General features: G+C 44.9%; 1 protein-coding gene across 2 annotated transcripts in view; it reads right to left on the bottom strand.

Moving 5' to 3' along the window:
- Positions 1-19,279, bottom strand: part of CLCN2 (chloride voltage-gated channel 2) — a 237,350-nt gene that overhangs the window by 110,280 nt on the left and 107,791 nt on the right. For both annotated transcript variants that reach the window (XM_069726938.1, XM_069726937.1), the window contains exons 2-3: positions 9,748-9,904; positions 3,824-3,955 (exon numbers count right to left, since the gene is read on the bottom strand). In XM_069726938.1, the coding sequence (XP_069583039.1) occupies positions 3,824-3,955; positions 9,748-9,904 (289 nt within the window). The remainder of the gene's footprint in view (positions 1-3,823; positions 3,956-9,747; positions 9,905-19,279) is intronic.

Raw genomic sequence — 19,279 nt, 5'->3', positions numbered from 1 at the left:
TTGGGGCGAAAGGGGGGTGATTTAAACTTTTATATCTTTTGTTTTTTTCACATTTTTTGTAACTTTTTTTTTAACTTTTGCCATGCTTCAATAGCCTCCATGGGAGGCTAGAAGCAGGCACAACTCGATCGCCTCTGCTACATAGCAGCGATCTGCTGATCACTACTATGTAGCAGAAATGGAGGTGTGCTGTGAGCGCCGACCACAGGGTGGCGCTCACAGCCACCGGTGATCAGTAACCATAGAGGTCTCTAGGACCTCTATGGTTACCATCCTGATGCATCGCCGACCCCCGATCATGTGACGGGTCGGCGGTAGTTAAATGCCGCTGTCTGCGTTTGACAGCGGCATTTAACTAGTTAATAGGTGCGGGCAGATCGCGATTCTGCTCACCGCGGAGCCCTGCATCAAAGCAGGGGATCTGACCTCCGACGTACTATCCCGTCCGAGGTCAGAAAGGGGTTAAAGAGATTGTCCCCTTTAAGTAAAACCCAGTCACTGGGTGATGCTTTTGGATAAAAATTACCGCACACTCAAAACTGGTATGATGCAAGAAGGTGTATGCCAAATTTATTTAAGGTAACAAAAAAACGGTTGCCACATAGAAAATAGGAACCCAACGTTTCGACCCTCCCTGTCCCGCGCCCTGCTGGTGAGGGCGGGAGCGCCGCTGATTCAGTAACACGGGACACCCTACATACAAGGCTCCCCACTGAAGTGACGAACACTCTCTTTGGAGCTCCTCTTTCCAGGGACACTTAGGCCTTCACTGGCTATACAACAAGCAGGATATGCATTAAAGGGACAGCTCACCCATCTTCACTCTTGCCACTTAAGTGTTTATTCTCAAAAATCAAGTAACCCCCTGGGAGCAGCAGCGGTAATCAGAAGTTAACCCAGGGAAGGTAAGTGAAATGTAGTTAGTTTTTATCATAACAAACAGCAGGTGGGGATGTAGATTTTTTGAATAGAGACAACCCCTTTAAGGAGAAATGTTAAGCCTTATACCTACCATGTCCGAATATAAAAATATCAAAACAAAAAGTCAAGTGGCCACAGCTAATACAGGTGAAGTGCACCAAGTGAGTAAAAAACTACAGTACTTTAAAGACAGAAGTGTGGGACACACAAAACATGGACTGTGAACATTCAGAAGACCATACTATTATTATTTATTAATACAGCGCCATTTATTCCATTTAGCTTTACATGTGAGGAGGGGTATATATAACAAAAACAAGAACAGTAATCTTGAACAATACAAGTCATAACTGGTACAGGAGGAGTGAGGACCCTGCCCGCGAGGGCTCACAATCTATAAAGGATGGGTGAGGATACAGTAGGTGAGGGTAGAGCTGGTCGTGCAGTGGTATGGTGGAACGGGTTCTAGGCTTGTTGGAAGAGATTGGTCTTCAGGTTCCTTTTGAAAGTTTGCTCGGTAGATGAGAGTCTGATATGTTGCAGTAAAGAGTTCCAGAGTAGGGGTGATGCACGGGAAAAATCTTGTATTCAATTATGGGATGAGGAGATAAGAGGGGAGCAGAGAAGGAGATCTTGTGAGGATCGGGGGTTGCATGCTTGTAAGTACCGGGAGACGGGGTCACAGATGTATGGAGGAGACAGGTTGTGGATGGCTTTGTATGACATGGTTATGGTTTTGAACTGAAGGCTCTGGGTAATAGGGAGCCAGTGAAGGGATTGACAGAGAGTATAGGCCATGGAATAGTGGGAAGAGGGACAGGTGGATTAGTCAAGCATCAGAGTTTAGGATAGAATGGAGGGGCACCAGAGTGAAGGAAGGTCACAAGGTAAGAGGCTGCAATAGTTGAGGTGGGAGATGATGAGGGCATGTACTAGTATTGTTTCAGATTCTTGGTTAATGAATGTGCAGATCCGGTAGATATTTTTAAGTTGGAGTCGGCAGGAAATGGAAAGGGTTTGGATGTGTGGTCTGGTGGAGAGATCAGAGTCAAGAGTTACCCCTGGGCAGCGAGCTTGCGAGAATGGGGAGAGTTGGCAGCCATTGACCTTGATGGATCAGTCTGTTGGGGTTGAGTGAAATGGTGGAAAGATGATGAATTCTGCTTTATCCATGTTAAGTTTTAGAAATCTAGCAGAGAACATAGATATCATAGCGGATAGACATTGTGGGATTCTGGTTAGCAGGTAGGTGATATCGGGTCAAGAGAGGTAGATCTGTGTGTCATCAGCATAGAGGTGATATTGAAAGCTGTGGGACTCCATGAGCTGTTCCAGGCGAAGGTGTATATAGAGAAGAGCAGGGGTCCTAGAACTGAACCTTGGGGGACACAGACAGGGGGCGAGATGATGAGGAGGTGGTGTGTGAGTAGGAGACGCTGAATGTCCGCTCTGTTAGGTATGAAGAGATCCAGGATAGGGCCAAGTCTGTGATGCCAAGAGATGAGACAATCTGTAGTAAGAGAGAATGGTCCACTGTGTCAAAGTCAGATGACAGGTCCAGGGAGAGGAGGACAGAGTAGTGTTGCTTGGCTTTGGTGGTTAGTAGGTCATTGGTGACATTAGTTACGGCAGTTTCAGTGGAGTGGTGCAGTCAGAAGCCAGATTGTAAGCGGTCGAAAAGGGAGTGGGAAGAGAGGTGGGAGGACAGTTCAAAATGAACGTGTTGTTCCAGTAGATTTGAGGCATAGGGGAGAAATGATATGGGGCGAAATGATATCGGGCAATAGCTGAAGATAGAGGATGGGTTAAGAGAGGGCTTTTTGAGGATGGGTGTGATTGAGGCATGTTTGAAGCATGAGGGAAAGACAGCAGTTGTTAGTGACAGGATGAAGAGATGGGTTAGGGCTGGGATGAAGTCTGAGGTGAGGTATGGGATGGGACGTGAGACGGGATGCGGTCAAATTCACAGGTAGTGAAATGTGATTTGGATTGTAAAGATGAAAGTTTATCTTCCATAATTGAATCCTTTATTAAATGTGACCAAAATATACTGGTAAAAGCCATTAAAATTGTATACAGAATTATTAATAAGGAACTACAAATAATAAAGCAGTTCCTAACAACTAGCAGAAAACAACCCCAAAATCATGCATGAGACCCAACTTAGAAGATTCCTGCCATGTGAACAAATCAATACACAAAACAATTTAATGCGCACATTTTAATATAATGTGAATAAAATACTGTAATAACCGTCTCATTAGACAAAGTGAATCCTTCTAGAAAGACTAATATAAAAGGTGTGACATTGAAATAAGAAAATATCAAGGTCTCATACAAAGAACCTTCAAAATATAATGATAGCAGCTTTTTCACGGGTACAATACTTAATTTGTCTTGGAATTATAAATGGACATGTCCAACGTTGGTTCTAATTGCAGATCAAACTTGCCCATGAATGGGTCCGCCAACAATAGCATATGGCTTTATTTTTGATGGACTGATAGCTAGGAGATGATTGTGAAACATCTTTTTGGACATACGTCTATTTTTTAACATGTCGTATATGTCAAAAAGATGGTAAAAATGGACACATGAAACACAAAAGGATAACAAAAAAAATCATACAGATGGAAAAATACTGTCAGTTTTTCTGCAGCTGCAAAGTGGGTGCATGTGTGAATAAGGCCTGATGCTGGATTTTCATATATCAGTACCATCCTGTGTCTATAGACAAGAGTAAAAAAGCACCGAATACAGTGTTTTTGGTGCTAGGATTAGACTGGTGTGACAACTCATATGCTGGATGTTTCGGAAAGATCCCCTAAAATTTGCAAGTAACCTGTGATAAATAAAAAGAAATATCAAATATCAGTATAAATTCATTACATTTCTTTCTCACCTTGTAAACACACTGCAATTGTGAAATCCATGACCCAGCTCACCAGAGCCATCAATAAACCCAGCAAAATAAGGAAAATCCAGTCCTCTCCAATACGAGACAGTATAATCCGCTGGGAGTGTACACAGCAAACTAAAAAAAGGCAAAGACCAAAGAATTAAATTATATCACATGGCTGATATGAACGTCAGTGCACATGACAAGTTAGATCCAGCAAAGTGGACTCACATGGGGAGACATGAGTAAAAACAAGCCACATTATTATTATTATTTATTTATATTACACGGAGATCTCAATACAGAAGAGACGCTTATCACAGATATGTATAACATGCTAAATAAATGCATTAGAAGTAATGGTGTGACTGGTACGAGATGATACAGAGTACAAGTGTGGCACAAAACTAAGGGATATTCTTAATCAAAGCTAAAGGGGAAATTCAAGCAATTTTCATTTACGCCACAGCAATTGTGTAATTATAGCAGATATAACTCAACAAAACCTTGTCCTGGATGTTGATCTAGTTAATCAAGACTCGGGCTTTTTACGGCACGCTGGATCATGCAATATGGTTGTACCTATACTTCTTAATCTTTTCCCATCCCTCGATTGAACATGATGGATATGTGTCTTCTTTCAACCTTACTATGTAACTATTGTGATGCAGTGACCCCTGTTAAAGGTAGGGGGCGCTGCATGGTCTCCCCAGAATACGCATGGAGGCGTATTGAGGCCATAGGAATGCATGGCAGTTGCAGGCATAACTATGGTGATGAGACAAAGTCCGGCATTATTGTAAATGGCTGGTATGTGTGTCACAGAGGAAGATACTCTGCGCTGTCAGCCTGAAGTAAGGTTGTTCTGGGACCTGTAGTCCTACAAGTAGTTGTGTTGTTTTAGAGGGTTGCTGGCAGGGCTAGTTCTGAGAGCTGGGTGGGTCGAACTAGTCCCACACACACCTCCCACCTATGGGAATGGTTACAGCTTGATAATGTGACCAGGGTGTGGGTCACATGTTTCCTGTGTATGGACCTGAGTGGTCTGTGTGCCAGGTCCTGGAAGGCCTCTGTGTTGGGAGGTCCTGAGAGTAGGACCGGAACCCTGAAGAGCACATAGGGAGGCCTTGGAAATGGGGGCCTTTGTGTTGGACGGTCCCAGGTGGGGATGGGCGTCCTGAATAGCGCACAGAGAGGCCAAGTGTGCAGAGTCCGTGATGGCACTGCATTGTGCATTGGGGGAGCTACAGCCCGTCTGAGGATCTGGACTGACTGATGTGTGCCTGCCAGGCAAGTTGGTGATCCCAGTTCCTCAGTTTCCCTGGAGGAGAGAGGACTGACAGGAGGTCGGCGTGTGGAGCAGGAGCTCCATAAAGGTAACACCCAGGAAGGGGGCTATCATAACGGCAGAGACGTATCTGCCAGTGGAACAGACTGTTGGTGCTTGTTGTGTTCCACGGACATTGATAAACTGTTCGGCATACGGTAACCCATGGTAACTGGACAAAGTGATAAGTCCAGCACATTTAGTGTCTGTGAGTTGAAGCCGTATATGAAATGTATATAATGAACTGTGCATGTCCCGGTTTATGCTGCACAAAATAAACTGGATATACTGTTCAACTGAAAAACTGTGCCTGTCTGAGTGTATCCCGTTGCCAAGCGAGTGACCCTCAACATATGCGGTAAGCGCTATCTCACACTATGTACTCAAGTCTGACTCTTGGGCACGGGCAGTGAAAGATATGCCAAAATTCATTAAGAAACACAATTTTCTTTATGAATTTGGAACACTTTACTCCAGCGGATTCTGAAACTACGCTCATATACAAATTACCAGAAAACTGGGTTTTAACAGTTCCAATTTTTTGAATAACATTTGCACAAAAATGTTTCGACGGTAGGCTTTATCTATAATAATTATACTGTGAGCATTAAGTTAAGAGGTCACTAAAGTATGTTTAATATCTACTGATGCTCGCTCCACGTTTATCCGAAATCCGTACTTGTAAAGAGTGCAGGTAACAAAGCACACTGTCCTTCGTCAAGATGAGAGCTTCAGTTTCAGCCGTGGTTGTTTACAATTTGAAGGCTGGCGATCAATAAATATGGCTAACTATAGGCAAAGGTGTCAGGATACACTTCAACACTGCTCCGACCAGCTCTCCACATGGGGAAGGTGGAGAGACGGTAGAAGCAGTGTGAAGTGTGCGCTGGAGCTCAAAATCTAAGATGGCAGCCGCCCCCTGTGCTGACGCCACCCCCTCTACCATGTACTGGCTACGTTCTACGTCGACACCGGCAGTGCTTAGCACAGGGAATAGAGCCGAAAGAGGGAGTTAATGCCATTTTCGAATCTGAGCAGGTACAATGAGTGGTAAAAAGAGGGGGCTGCGCCAGCACAAGCAGCAGGTGCCATCACGGTCACAGTGAACAGTGCACGCCGTGAACACAGTCAGGCAGCGCAAATGGTGAACGTAATTATCTCAGTCAGCCAGAACAAATGATGAACACTGTCAGCCAGCACAAACAGTGAACACAGTGATCGCAGTCAGCCTGCACAAACAATGAACAACGTGAATGCAGTCAGCCAGTGTAATCTTTCAACACAGTCGGCCTGCACACACGGTGTACACATTGATCGCAGTCAGCCTACACAAACGGTGTACACAGTGATCGCAGTCAGTCTGCACAAACGGTGAATGCAGTGATCGCAGTCAGCCTGCACAAACGGTGTACACAGTGATCGCAGTCAGTCTGCACAAACGGTGAATGCAGTGAATGCAGTCAGCCTGCACAAACGGTGTACACAGTGATCGCAGTCAGTCTGCACAAACAGTGTACACAGTGATCGCAGTCAGTCTGCACAAACGGTGAATGCAGTGATCGCAGTCAGTCTGCACAAACGGTGTACACAGTGATCGCAGTCAGTCTGCACAAACAGTGTACACAGTGATCGCAGTCAGTCTGCACAAACAGTGTACACAGTGATCGCAGTCAGTCTGCACAAACGGTGAATGCAGTGATCGCAGTCAGTCTGCACAAACGGTGTACACAGTGATCGCAGTCAGTCTGCACAAACAGTGTACACAGTGATCGCAGTCAGTCTGCACAAACGGTGAATGCAGTGATCGCAGTCAGTCTGCACAAACGGTGTACACAGTGATCGCAGTCAGTCTGCACAAACAGTGTACACAGTGATCGCAGTCAGTCTGCACAAACAGTGTACACAGTGATCGCAGTCAGTCTGCACAAACGGTGAATGCAGTGATTGCAGTCAGTCTGCACAAACGGTGTACACAGTGATCGCAGTCAGTCTGCACAAACGGTGAATGCAGTGATCGCAGTCAGTCTGCACAAACGGTGAATGCAGTGATTGCAGTCAGTCTGCACAAACGGTGTACACAGTGATCGCAGTCAGTCTGCACAAACGGTGTACACAGTGATCGCAGTCAGTCTGCACAAACGGTGAATGCAGTGATCGCAGTCAGTCTGCACAAACGGTGAATGCAGTGATTGCAGTCAGTCTGCACAAACGGTGTACACAGTGATCGCAGTCAGTCTGCACAAACGGTGTACACAGTGATCGCAGTCAGTCTGCACAAACGGTGTACACAGTGATCGCAGTCAGTCTGCACAAACGGTGTACACAGTGATCGCAGTCAGTCTGCACAAACGGTGAATGCAGTGATTGCAGTCAGTCTGCACAAACGGTGTACACAGTGATCGCAGTCAGTCTGCACAAACGGTGTACACAGTGATCGCAGTCAGTCTGCACAAACAGTGTACACAGTGATCGCAGTCAGTCTGCACAAACGGTGTAGACAGTGATCGCAGTCAGTCTGCACAAACGGTGTAGACAGTGATCGCAGTCAGTCTGCACAAACGGTATACACAGTGATCGCAGTCATTCTGCACAAACGGTGAATGCAGTGATTCCAGTCAGCCAGCACAAATGGTGAATGCAGTGATCACAGTTAGGCCGGGATCACACATGCGATAAACACGTCCGTGTCTCGCATGTGAAATCCAAGCTCTGGCGCCGGCACTCCGGAGCGGAGCATGCAGCTCCATGTGTTCCTATGCGGCCGCACTCTCCGCTCTGGAGTGCCGGCGCCAGAGCTTGGATTTCACATGCGAGACATGGACGTGTTTCTCGCATGTGTGACCCCGGCCTTATTCTGCACAAACGATGAGTGAAGTGATCGCAGCCATTCTGTACAAACAGTGAATGCAGTGATCGCAGTCAGCCGGCACAAACAGTGAATGCAATGATCACAGTCAGACGGCACAAACGGTGAATGCAGTGATCGCAGTCAGCTGGCACAAATGGAGAACGCAGTGATCGCAGTCAGCTGGCACAAATGGAGAACGCAGTGATCGCAGTCAGCCTGCACAAGCAAAGAACAACGTGAATGCAGTCAGCCAGTGTAATCTTTCAACACAGTCAGCCTGCACAAACGGTGTACATAGTGATCGCAGTCAGTCTGCACAAACCGTGAATGCAGTGATCGCAGTCAGTCTGCACAAACCGTGAATGCAGTGATCGCAGTCAGTCTGCACAAACGGTGTATACAGTGATCGCAGTCAGTCTCCACAAATGGTGAATGCAGTGTTCGCAGTCAGTCTGCACAAACGGTGTACACAGTGATCGCAGTCAGTCTGCACAAACCATGAATGCAGTGATCGCAGTCAGTCTGCACAAACCATGAATGCAGTGATCGCAGTCAGTCTGCACAAACGGTGTACACAGTGATCGCAATCAGTCTGCACAAACGGTGTACACAGTGATCGCAGTCATTCTGCACAAACGGTGTACACAGTGATTCCAGTCAGCCAGCACAAATGGTGAATGCAGTGATCGCAGTCAGCCGGCACAGTGAATGCAGTGATCGCAGTCAGCCTGCACAAATGGTGAATGCAGTGATCGCAGTCAGCCGGCACAAACGGTGAAAGCAGTGATCACAGTCAGCCGGCACAAACGTGTCCTCTACTACCCAGGGACAGGTTTCTTAGCCCTACTACCCAGGGACAGCTCTCTAAAGGTACCTTCACACATAACGATATCGTTGCTTTTTGTGACGTAGCAACGATATCGTTAAGGAAATCGTTCTGTGTGACAGCGACCAACGATCAGGCCCCTGCTGGGAGATCGTTGGTCGCTGAGGAAAGTCCAGAACTTTATTTAGTCGCTGGACTCCCTGCAGACATCGCTGGATCGGCGTGTGTGACACCGATCCAGCGATGTCTTCACTGGTAACCAGGGTAAACATCGGGTTACTAAGCGCAGGGCCGCGCTTAGTAACCCGATGTTTACCCTGGTTACCAGCGTAAAAGTAAAAAAAACAAACACTACATACTTACCTACCGCTGTCTGTCCCCGGCGCTCAGCTTCTCTGCACTCCTCCTGCACTGGCTGTGAGCGTCGGTCAGCCGGAAAGCAGAGCGGTGACGTCATCGCTCTGCTTTCCGGCCGCTGTGCTCACAGTCAGTGCAGGAGGAGTGCAGAGAAGCAGAGCGCCGGGGACAGACAGCGGTAGGTAAGTATGTACTGTTTGTTTTTTTAACTTTTACGCTGGTAACCAGGGTAAACATCGGGTTACTAAGCGCGGCCCTGCGCTTAGTAACCCAATGTTTACCCTGGTTACCCGGGGACCTCGGGATCGTTGGTCGCTGGAGAGCTGTCTGTGTGACAGCTCTCCAGCAACCAAACAGCGACGCTGCAGCGATCGACATCGTTGTCGGTATCGCTGCAGCGTCGCTGAGTGTGAAGGTACCTTCACCCAAGGACAGCTGTCTTATCAGAAATGATACAAGGATTATATATGAGGGGGGGGGGGGAAAGCAGATGAATGAAAACAAATAATACCTAGAAGAAGTGTGGAGTGCCCATGACCGAGGCACCAGCACTTTACACACACACTTACTTCTACACTTGGCACAGCGACTCTCGTCGTATTCCCGCAGCTCTGCCACCCGGGGCGGTTCCTCTCTGACTAGTTTGCGATGTTCGCTTTCTTTCCGAATTCGCGCGGCTTCTTCTTTGGCATAAACTCCCAGGTCCTGGGTGTAGCGTCCATACATCTAGGAAAGGACAGAATGATCAGTGATGTACACAAATGACATAGGTGTTCGGAAGCCATAGCATTTTACCTCGTATTTAACCATTTCTACTGATCTGCTACCTCAGAAAACGGGGCTCTCCTATACTTCTGGTAAGTTCTCATTTCCATCACTTTTTTTACAATAATTAATATTGAGAATAACGATTATATTTTAAGTAACACTTTTGTCGTGATTATTCCATTTGTTCTCTTAGTTATAGGGAATACTATACCTCCCACTGAGGCTACGTTCACATTAGCGTTGTGCGCCGCTGCGTTGGCGACGCAACGCACAACGCACGCAAAAACGCACCAAAACGCACGCAAAAACGTTGCATTTTGCGACGCATGCGTCGTTTTTTGCCAAAATTCGGACGCAAGAAAAATGCAACGTGTTGCGTTTTCTTGGTCTGACGCTTGCGGCAAAAAAGACGCATGCGTCGCACAACGCAACAAACAAAAACGCATGCGTCCCCCATGTTAAATATAGGGGCGCATGACACATGCGTCGCCGCTGCGTCGCCCGACGCAAACCCGACGCAAACTAGCATAACGCTAGTGTGAACATAGCCTAACACACACTACAATTAGCTGCAGGCCCCCGACTTCCTCCGCTTCTGTGTCTCATTTACATTTCAACATGTGAAGGAGCAATCCTTTATTTCCACACACTGAAAGTCTCACAATTTACTGCAGGAGTTTTTTTTTAGGGGAAAAACTAAAGAAACATCAATGCTCATTCTTTTTGCTTTAACATACAATGTATTTGCAACTTTATTTTGTAAAAAAATGGAAAAATATGAAACATTTGTAGAATAGTTTTTCTGTTATTATTTATGAACAGTCTGCAGAATAAAGCAAGGTCTTTCATTCTTCATCAAGTCCCAATGATAAAGACAGTGAAATAAGGGTCAACTGGCAAACAGCTCCCCCCTGTGGTAGCTTATGGGAAATGAAGCAGCTAAGAACATTCCAAATGCTCTGGAAGGAAATGCGATGTAGGATCAGTTTTCAGCTAAGCATTGTAGAAGTCCAGGTCTGAACTGGAACTAATATGACATGTGGCACTAATAAAAACTGGATCTTATTATATTATTTTCACTCTTATTTTTGTGAAGGGTTGAAAGACAAATGTAATTGGAGTTTTTGCCCTTTATTATAGTAACAATTGGACTAAAATTACTTTATGTAAAAAGAACTTCTTATGATTCTATAATAATGACATATTCTGCAGCACTTTACAGATAAAGTCAGCACTGTCCCCACAAACTAAGTTCCCCATTAGTATATCTTTGGAGTTTGAGATGAAACAGGAGGAATCACAGGCAAACACGGGGAGAACATACAAATCCTTTGCAGATGTTTTCCTTGGTGGGATTTAAACCCAGGACGCCAGCGCTGCAAGGCCTAACCACTGCCGTAAGTCTAGTTCCTAACCACTGAGCCACCGTGTAAGTTTGCCGTACCCTGTGTGTTCCAATTTCACAGTTACAAGGTGTCTCTCGCTGTCAGTGAATGGAAACTATATTGTTCACGTCAAGTGGCTGAAAACAGGTCGACAACCCTGTGAATGATCGCAAATTAGCACAAAAGGTTGTCAGTCACTGGAGGGCAATGAAACTCAGAGAGAGTACTGGAATAAAAAGCGTATACAATATTGATAGCGCTCTTTTTTATAAAGGATCATACTTCCATGAGATACCTCGCGGTCTGACGTATAGTAGACGGGGCACTCAAAAGTCCAATCTGTAATCCTAGGACATCGGCATGACCTGAAAATGGACCGTATCATGGGCCCCTATCAGAGCAGGTCATAAATGTAATCATAAATGTCCCACCGCCTATTATTAACATACAGGGTCATTAGAAGTCCATTAATACAGTTATAAACATTAACGACGTGGTGATAACATGTTACGTTTATAGCTGGCGCTTATCTCGCCCTGCAGTTATCGCCTCAGCGTGTCAGTAATGTAGGATATCTGGATGTACCCAGATAGGGATCTGTCAGAACCTGGAAACTCACAGCCAGATTACATAACTGGGAATAGCCATGTGAACGTAGCCCCCAGTGACTGGTCACACACAGACCCCTCTCAGTGGGCAAGCAAGCATCCAATAATGTAATAATGTATGGTGTCGGTGGTCCTACTGATATAGGGCAGGAAGCCTGAGGCTCGCCCTAGAAGCACTAACAACTGTCTACCATTGTCTGTTTGCATTCAGTAAAATAAGCATCCTGGAAAAACATGAGAGCGGTAAGGCCGGTCCGCCTGAGGGCTTACATACCTAATCTAAGGGACTGTCTGCGAACCAGAATATTCGTGGGCATTTAATACACAGCCGGATGGGAATTACAGAAGTCGCAGGAGTGCAACGTGAAAACTGCCCAGCAGCGTCGTCCCGATCAGCATCAATCCATATCCCAATAATACGGTTTATGAAGAAGACAGCAATAATATAGCTTATGACCCAGTGTTATAGGGATTCTGAAAGATCAATATTGTGCTGAAATCCCCTTTAGAAAAGCGTCAGTGTGAAATTGAAGACAGTTTTTGGACACTTTACTATTTGCCATTTAGTGGCCTCTTTTACACATGAATATGGACACCTCTGTGCAGCCTGCCGGATAGGGAATCCGTTACAATGTTTTTGCAATCCAATCTCTATTATGTAGAGACAGAGACACTGATTCCAGTGATGTGTCACTTATTGGGCTACTTGTTGTAATTTCAATCAAAATAAATATACTATTTTATCAGCAGGAGATTATCAGTAGAGGACTAGTACACCTGCTGCCATGAAGTCCTCCATATTCATGATTTCTGTATAACCCCGCCCCCACCACTGATTGGCTGCTTTCTGTGTACACTGTGCCAATCAGTGGTGTGGGCGGGGTTATACAGAGCTCAGCATTTGGAGAACTGTTACATTTATGACACATAAGACAGTGATTTTATCAGAACTGCAACAAGCAGCCCAATAAGTGATACATCGCTGGAATCAGTGTCTATGCCTCTACATTCGGATGGGGTAGCAAGAATGGAGTGACGGATTCTTTTTCACCAGGTGAAAGTATTCAGGATGTACAGATGATCCTAGCACACTGAGTCAGTCACTCTGTCCTGTGATGTTACCTTTTATTTGTGACATAGTTTGCGAGTGGTAATGACAGATTAGCCCCTGTTGGCCTCTGTACAGGAGACGCCATATAAGCACATTACATAATTATGGAGTCACGGCTACAAAGGAATGCCGGTCACTGCGGGATTATTATTATTAGCGGTGTTTGCTGCTCAATCCCTTAGTCCTTCTCCTCACCTGACTAGCGCTGCCATCTGCACAAGTCACACTATGAAAACAAGAACATGCAAATGCTGACATGGAAATACTACTGCACGTCTTATGGTTTCCCTGGATTTTGGAAACGCAATAGATTTACAGATCTGGGAGTGTCTGCCACCTTGTATTATCCGAACACAGAGAAATCTGCACCAAAAACAATCTGGCTAATTAGCCGTGTCTTTCCCTAATATACCGTACATGGCAGGTAGTGAATAAGAGCAGCCAATCCAATAACCCAGGCAAACAGCCAAAGCTATAAAAGTAGAAAAACTCCGATATTCTCAGCTGAAATAATAAAGTTCCACAGTGCGAGTAATTGTTAGCACAAGAACACTCTGTACACCCCTTGTGGATTATGTATCCCACAAGGATGATCCCCTGCACACTGTGCAGGGCATGGGGTCCCATACACGACCTGTGAGGTCACCGGCAGTCGTCTGAAAACGCACCATGCACATACCTGTATGATGAGAACATCACATTTATACATTGTTCTCCAGTGACAATCACAGGCAGGTACTCTCCGTCTCCTGCAGAGAGGCCATGGACAATGACGTCTTGCTCCATAATTTACTACAAAAATCAATCGTCAACTAGAAAGTTCAAGCTTCATATTTGGATACTTTTTGCTAATCGAGTGATGCTTAAAATGGTTGTCCAATCTTTAGATATGGATGACCTGTCCATCAGTATCAGATCAGCAGAGATCCAGCACTCCACTCATCAGTTTTTTGCAGCGTCAACTGAATGTAAACAGTGTACTGAGCTGGAACAGCATGGCTCCGTAACCTGTGTAGTGGCTGTTCTCGGATACAGCTGCTTAGCTCTGATTTGCTTCACTAGGAGCTGAACTGCGGCACCAGAAAGCGGCCACTACACAGTATACAGAAGTGTCTGTCCCAGCTCTGTACATTGCTTACTTCTGGCTGGCACTGCAAACTGCTCATCACTAGAGTTACTGTATAGTTAGTCTATATTGTGGCAAGCTCAAGCTTTTTTAATGTAAATCTTCCACTTTGCATTAATTCCCTACTACAAGGGCATTTTCTGCTATAAAGTGTCAAAAAGCATTAAAAAGGTATAGCAGCAGGAAGTAGTCACTCAGCCACAGGATGGGCGATAACTTCTAAATTATCGCAGTAATGGCCAAACTGATGAGAACCCCTCTGATCACCATCAATCAGAAGTGCTCATTCTCGACTGCTGCTTCATTCATCCTCTGTGGGGCTATGGAAGACACCGAGTACGAGTATACAGTTAGGTCCATATATATTTGGACAGAGACAACATTTTTCAAATTTTGATTATAGACATTACTACAATGAATTTTAAACAAAACAATTCAGATGCAGTTGAAGTTCAGACTTTCAGCTTTCATTTGAGGGTATCCACATTAAAATTGGATGAAAGGTTTAGGAGTTTTAGCTCCTTAACATGTGCCACCCTGTTTTTAGAGGGACCAAAAGTAATTGGACAATTAACTCCAAGGCTATTTCATGGACAGATGTGGGCAATCCCTTCGTTATATCATTCTCAATTAAGCAGATAAAAGGCCTGGAGTTGATTTGAGGTGTGGTGCTTGCATTTGGAAGGTTTTGCTGTGAAGTAAACATGCGGTCAAAGGAGCTCTCCATGCAGGTGAAACAAGCCATCCTTTAGCTGTAAAAACTGAAAAAAACCATCCGAAAAATTGCTACAATATTAGGAGTGGCAAAATCTACAGTTTGGTACATCCTGAGAAAGAAAGAAAGCACTGGTGATCTCATCAATGCAAAAAGACCTGGGCGCCCACGGAAGACAACAGTGGTGGATGATCGCAGAATAATCTCCATGGTGAAGAGAAATCCCTTCAGAACAGCCAACCAAGTGACCAACACTCTCCAGGAGGTCGGCGTATCAATATCCAAATCTACCATAAAAAGAAGACTGCATGAAAGTAAATACAGAGGGTTCACTGCACGGTGCAAACCACTCATAAGCATCAAGAAAAAAAAGGCTAGACTGGACTTTGCTAAAAACATCTAAAAAAGCCAGCACAGTTCTGGAAGAACATTCTTTGGACAGATGAAACCAAGATCAACCTCTACCAGAATGATGGAAAGAGAAAAGTATGGCGAAGGCGTGGTACAGCTCATGATCCAAAGCATACCGCATCATCTGTAAAACATGGCGGAGGCAGTGTGATGGCGTGGGCATGCATGGCTGCCAGTGGCACTGGGTCACTAGTGTTTATTGATGATGTGACACAGGACAGAAGCAGCCAAATGAATTCTGAGGTATTCAGAGCCGCCATACTGTGTGCTCAGATCCAGCCAAATGCGGCAAAACTGATTGGTCGTCGTTTCATACTACAGATGGACAATGACCCAAAACATAAAGCCAAAGCAACCCAGGAGTTTATTAAAGCAAAGAAGTGGAATATTCTTGAATGGCCAAGTCAGTCACCTGATCTCAACCCAATTGAGCATGCATTTCACTTGTTAAAGACTAAACTTCAGACAGAAAGGCCCACGAACAAACAGCAACTGAAAACCACCGCAGTGAAGGCCTGGCAGAGCATCAAAAAGGAGGAAACACAGCGTCTGGTGATGTCCATGAGTTCAAGACTTCAGGCAGTCATTGCCAACAAAGGGTTTTCAACAAACTACTAAAAATGAACATTTTATTTAAAATTATTGAATCTGTCCAATTAATTTTGGTCCCTTTAAAAACAGGGTGGCACATGTTAAGGAGCTACAACTCCTAAACCCTTCATCCAATTTTAATGTGGATACCCTCAAATGAAAGCTGAAAGGCTGAACTTCAAGTGCATCTGAATTGTTTTGTTTAAAATTCATTGTGGTAATGTCTGTAACCAAAATTAGAAAAATGATGTCTCTGTCCAAATATATTTGGACCTAACTGTATTTGCTGTTCTTATTCAATCTACTCTTGTTTTGGCTCAAAGAAGAACAGGATATCAAAAATTGCATGTGTGACTCCATCCTAAAAGTGATCGTCAATCCTATGCCTGAATTATTCACAATATCAATAGTCATATAGTCACATTCAGTAGCCAATAAGGCCGTAAGGAATGACATAGAGCTGAGCGAGAAGCGGTTGTAGATCATATAGACAAATAGATAGAATTTATTTTTCTCTTGTATCGAACATCAGTTGCTCCCACGCCGGCATGAGGGGAGAATTGTATTAATAGAAAGCACACCCCTGCACCCGCCTGGAAACTGAGATTTTAATCGGCAGCACAATGAACAACAGAGTTGTGTACTGCATCATATTATCTCGCTGTAAAAAAAAAAGTGTAGGCACTGCCAGGCATAAGCACCCACTGCCAGGCCAGGCTGCCAGGCTCCAGAGCTCACAGTAAGACCTAGGCAGGGAAACACAGAAACCTGTCTGATAAAAACAGGAGTCACAGCAAACATTCCCATCCATAATACGGGCGCTCACTCATTACATTGGCGGACGGAGTGCCGGGCAGGACTGGCACACAGAGCATGGCTTTCACAGGAGTCAACATTGTGACGTTTGCATTTCCTACACTGATCTCCTGCCAAATCAATAGGAAGTGCAATCTCTGCTGTGTGCCGCCATACAACGCTTATAGTCAGCGGGGAGCGGTGTCCTACCAAGCTGTAATAGTAGAATGTTGGGATGCATTAACATGGCGGTATTAATGGGTACAAAAGATGTTGGCTCCTGGGCGCCCAAGGACTAGAACACACTTAGTTTACAAGCACATTATTAATGTTGGTATGGTGATATTACGGAAGAGTCAGGTCTACCACACTTGGCCGTGTAAGGGGACACAACCAGCGCTTCTGAATTACATGGATTGTTTTCTACTGTGGCTATGTTCCACCAATAACCCAGAGTTTAGTACCTCAGCCCCTTTATGGAGCCTGAGGGACAATGAGAAAAGAAACACGGACCCTGAACGGGCCTCTGGCTTATTAGTACGTGGCCTTCATTGTGATGTACTAATGGATCTGATGTGTTTTAGTCTCCGCCAATGTTGTGGCTCTTCACGCCCCATGACTGAAACCTGAATGCTGCCGGGGGGAATAAAGCTCATTTTCTCCCCACGGCGATTGGGTAAGTGCAGACACTAGGCAGGTTAATAACGCCATTAACCCCATATCTGCAGGATAATAGCATTTTTTTCTGGTGACAGGTTCCCTTTAAGACCAGTGTTCTTTATGCTAGTTAGTAAAAAAAAAATGCATGCTGGAGTAAGAGGCGCCTAGTTCATTAAAAAGGGCAAGATTCTTAAATTACGTGCGCACCAGAAAATCAAATCTGCATTACAATTCTTGCCACTTTCTGGCACAAATTTTAGAACATTTGCCCATTGCCCAATCTTCTTCCACTAAGCTCCCACACTTTTTTTTTTAAAAAGAGGTTTTAGCAGCAGGGAAAAAGGAACAAACAAAAAAAGTTGCAAATTATGGTATAAAAATGGCATGAGCCATACCATGTGATATAAGTTCCACCTAAAAACTGGCAAAGGGGCAATAATCCATTCTCCCCATTGTATTTCTGCCGCAGTGGCATCACCACAGTGCACAGAGCGTTCTCTGTTCTCGGCAGGTCTGTAAGGAGGGTGAATTGTGCACATTGGGCCAAAACTGTAAAATGGGCAGAGGGCCTGGGACTGGTACTCATTGCGCTGCCTGTCTGTTCCTATAGGATGACTGACCAGTTAGATTGGGCCGGCTCAGGGGTTTCCGTCAGTTTGCTATGGTTCTACGCACATTTGTGCCAGCACCGCATACCCGCTTGTCCTTGCGTTTTGCCTTGCGGGTCATTACGCCCAGTAGCGCTGCTATGGCATTCTGCGGTGGTTGCTCGCAGCACAGTCTTCTTCTGCCTGTCTGTCGGTCATACGGAGGGAGATAATTGCAGGGTGACAAATATTGCAACTTTTTGGCATTTTCTGCCAGTTCCAGCAAGCTACGCCAATATGGACTGAGCAAGGGTGGGACAGGGTGTGACCAAGCCCACCTGGCAAATGCATGAAAACTTATTCCACTTTAACTCTAGAAATGTACTCCGGTCCTAGACTGGAGTACATTTTTGACGGCGGTGCATGTGACTTGTATGCGCCTCTTAATGAATTAGGTGCACCTTAATCCATTGGCCCCGTTTGATAAGATGGGTGTGCACAATGCCTATCTAATGAATCAGTCTCAGTCTTACAAACCCTGCTATCAAAAGGAGCTCACTGACAGCTTCATTGTTAGCTCATTTGGCAGCCAGCTATATACTGTGATACCCTAGAGGGCATTTGTAATCACTAGGGGATAGAATGGTAGACTTGGAAGGGACCTCCTGGGTCATCTGGTCTAACCCCTGATTGATCCCTCTTAAAGTGACAGTAGCCATTAAAACTTTGTGTCACTGAATTTAGAGTTGAGCTTAGTAGAGTTGTTTGCACATAATGTGATCGGTAAATCTCATTTTTAAATACTGAACATCAATATTTTAATCTTAGTTACAGACTAACACACAGCAAAAAGACAGAAAAGCGTCAATTCTATGCACAAACACACCAGATTCAGGTAAAGGTGTGAACAGAACACAAACAGTAATCGCCATTTTAATTAATCAATAGTACACATGAAAACAAACAACTTTGTGACAAATCTGAACAGAAAAATCTGCTTCCTTCTCTTCCGGGACTAGTCATTACTTTTCTAAATTCTCAATTTCTGGGTAAAATCTGTATTCAGTGAAGACAGATTTTCCATTACTGAGATAGGAGATGGCGGCTTGTAGACAGGGAGGAGCTCTTATGTCCTCCTCCTTCCTCTTCCGCTCTCCTACATAGAATCTTATCAGTAGCAGCCGCCATCTCCTATCTCCGTAATGGAAAATCTGTCTTCACTGCATACAGATTCTATGTGAAAACTGTGAATTTTGAAAATGGACGATCAGTCTACAAGGAGAAAGAAGCAGATTTCTCTCTGATAAGATACATTACAAAGTTTCTTATTTTCATGAGTACTAC

This window comes from Ranitomeya imitator, chromosome 5, assembly GCF_032444005.1.
Source record: "Ranitomeya imitator isolate aRanImi1 chromosome 5, aRanImi1.pri, whole genome shotgun sequence".
In the NCBI taxonomy this organism is placed as follows: domain Eukaryota; kingdom Metazoa; phylum Chordata; class Amphibia; order Anura; family Dendrobatidae; genus Ranitomeya; species Ranitomeya imitator.
The sequence above is the reverse complement of the archived record's forward strand: the minus strand, read 5'-3'. Positions and strand labels throughout refer to the sequence as shown.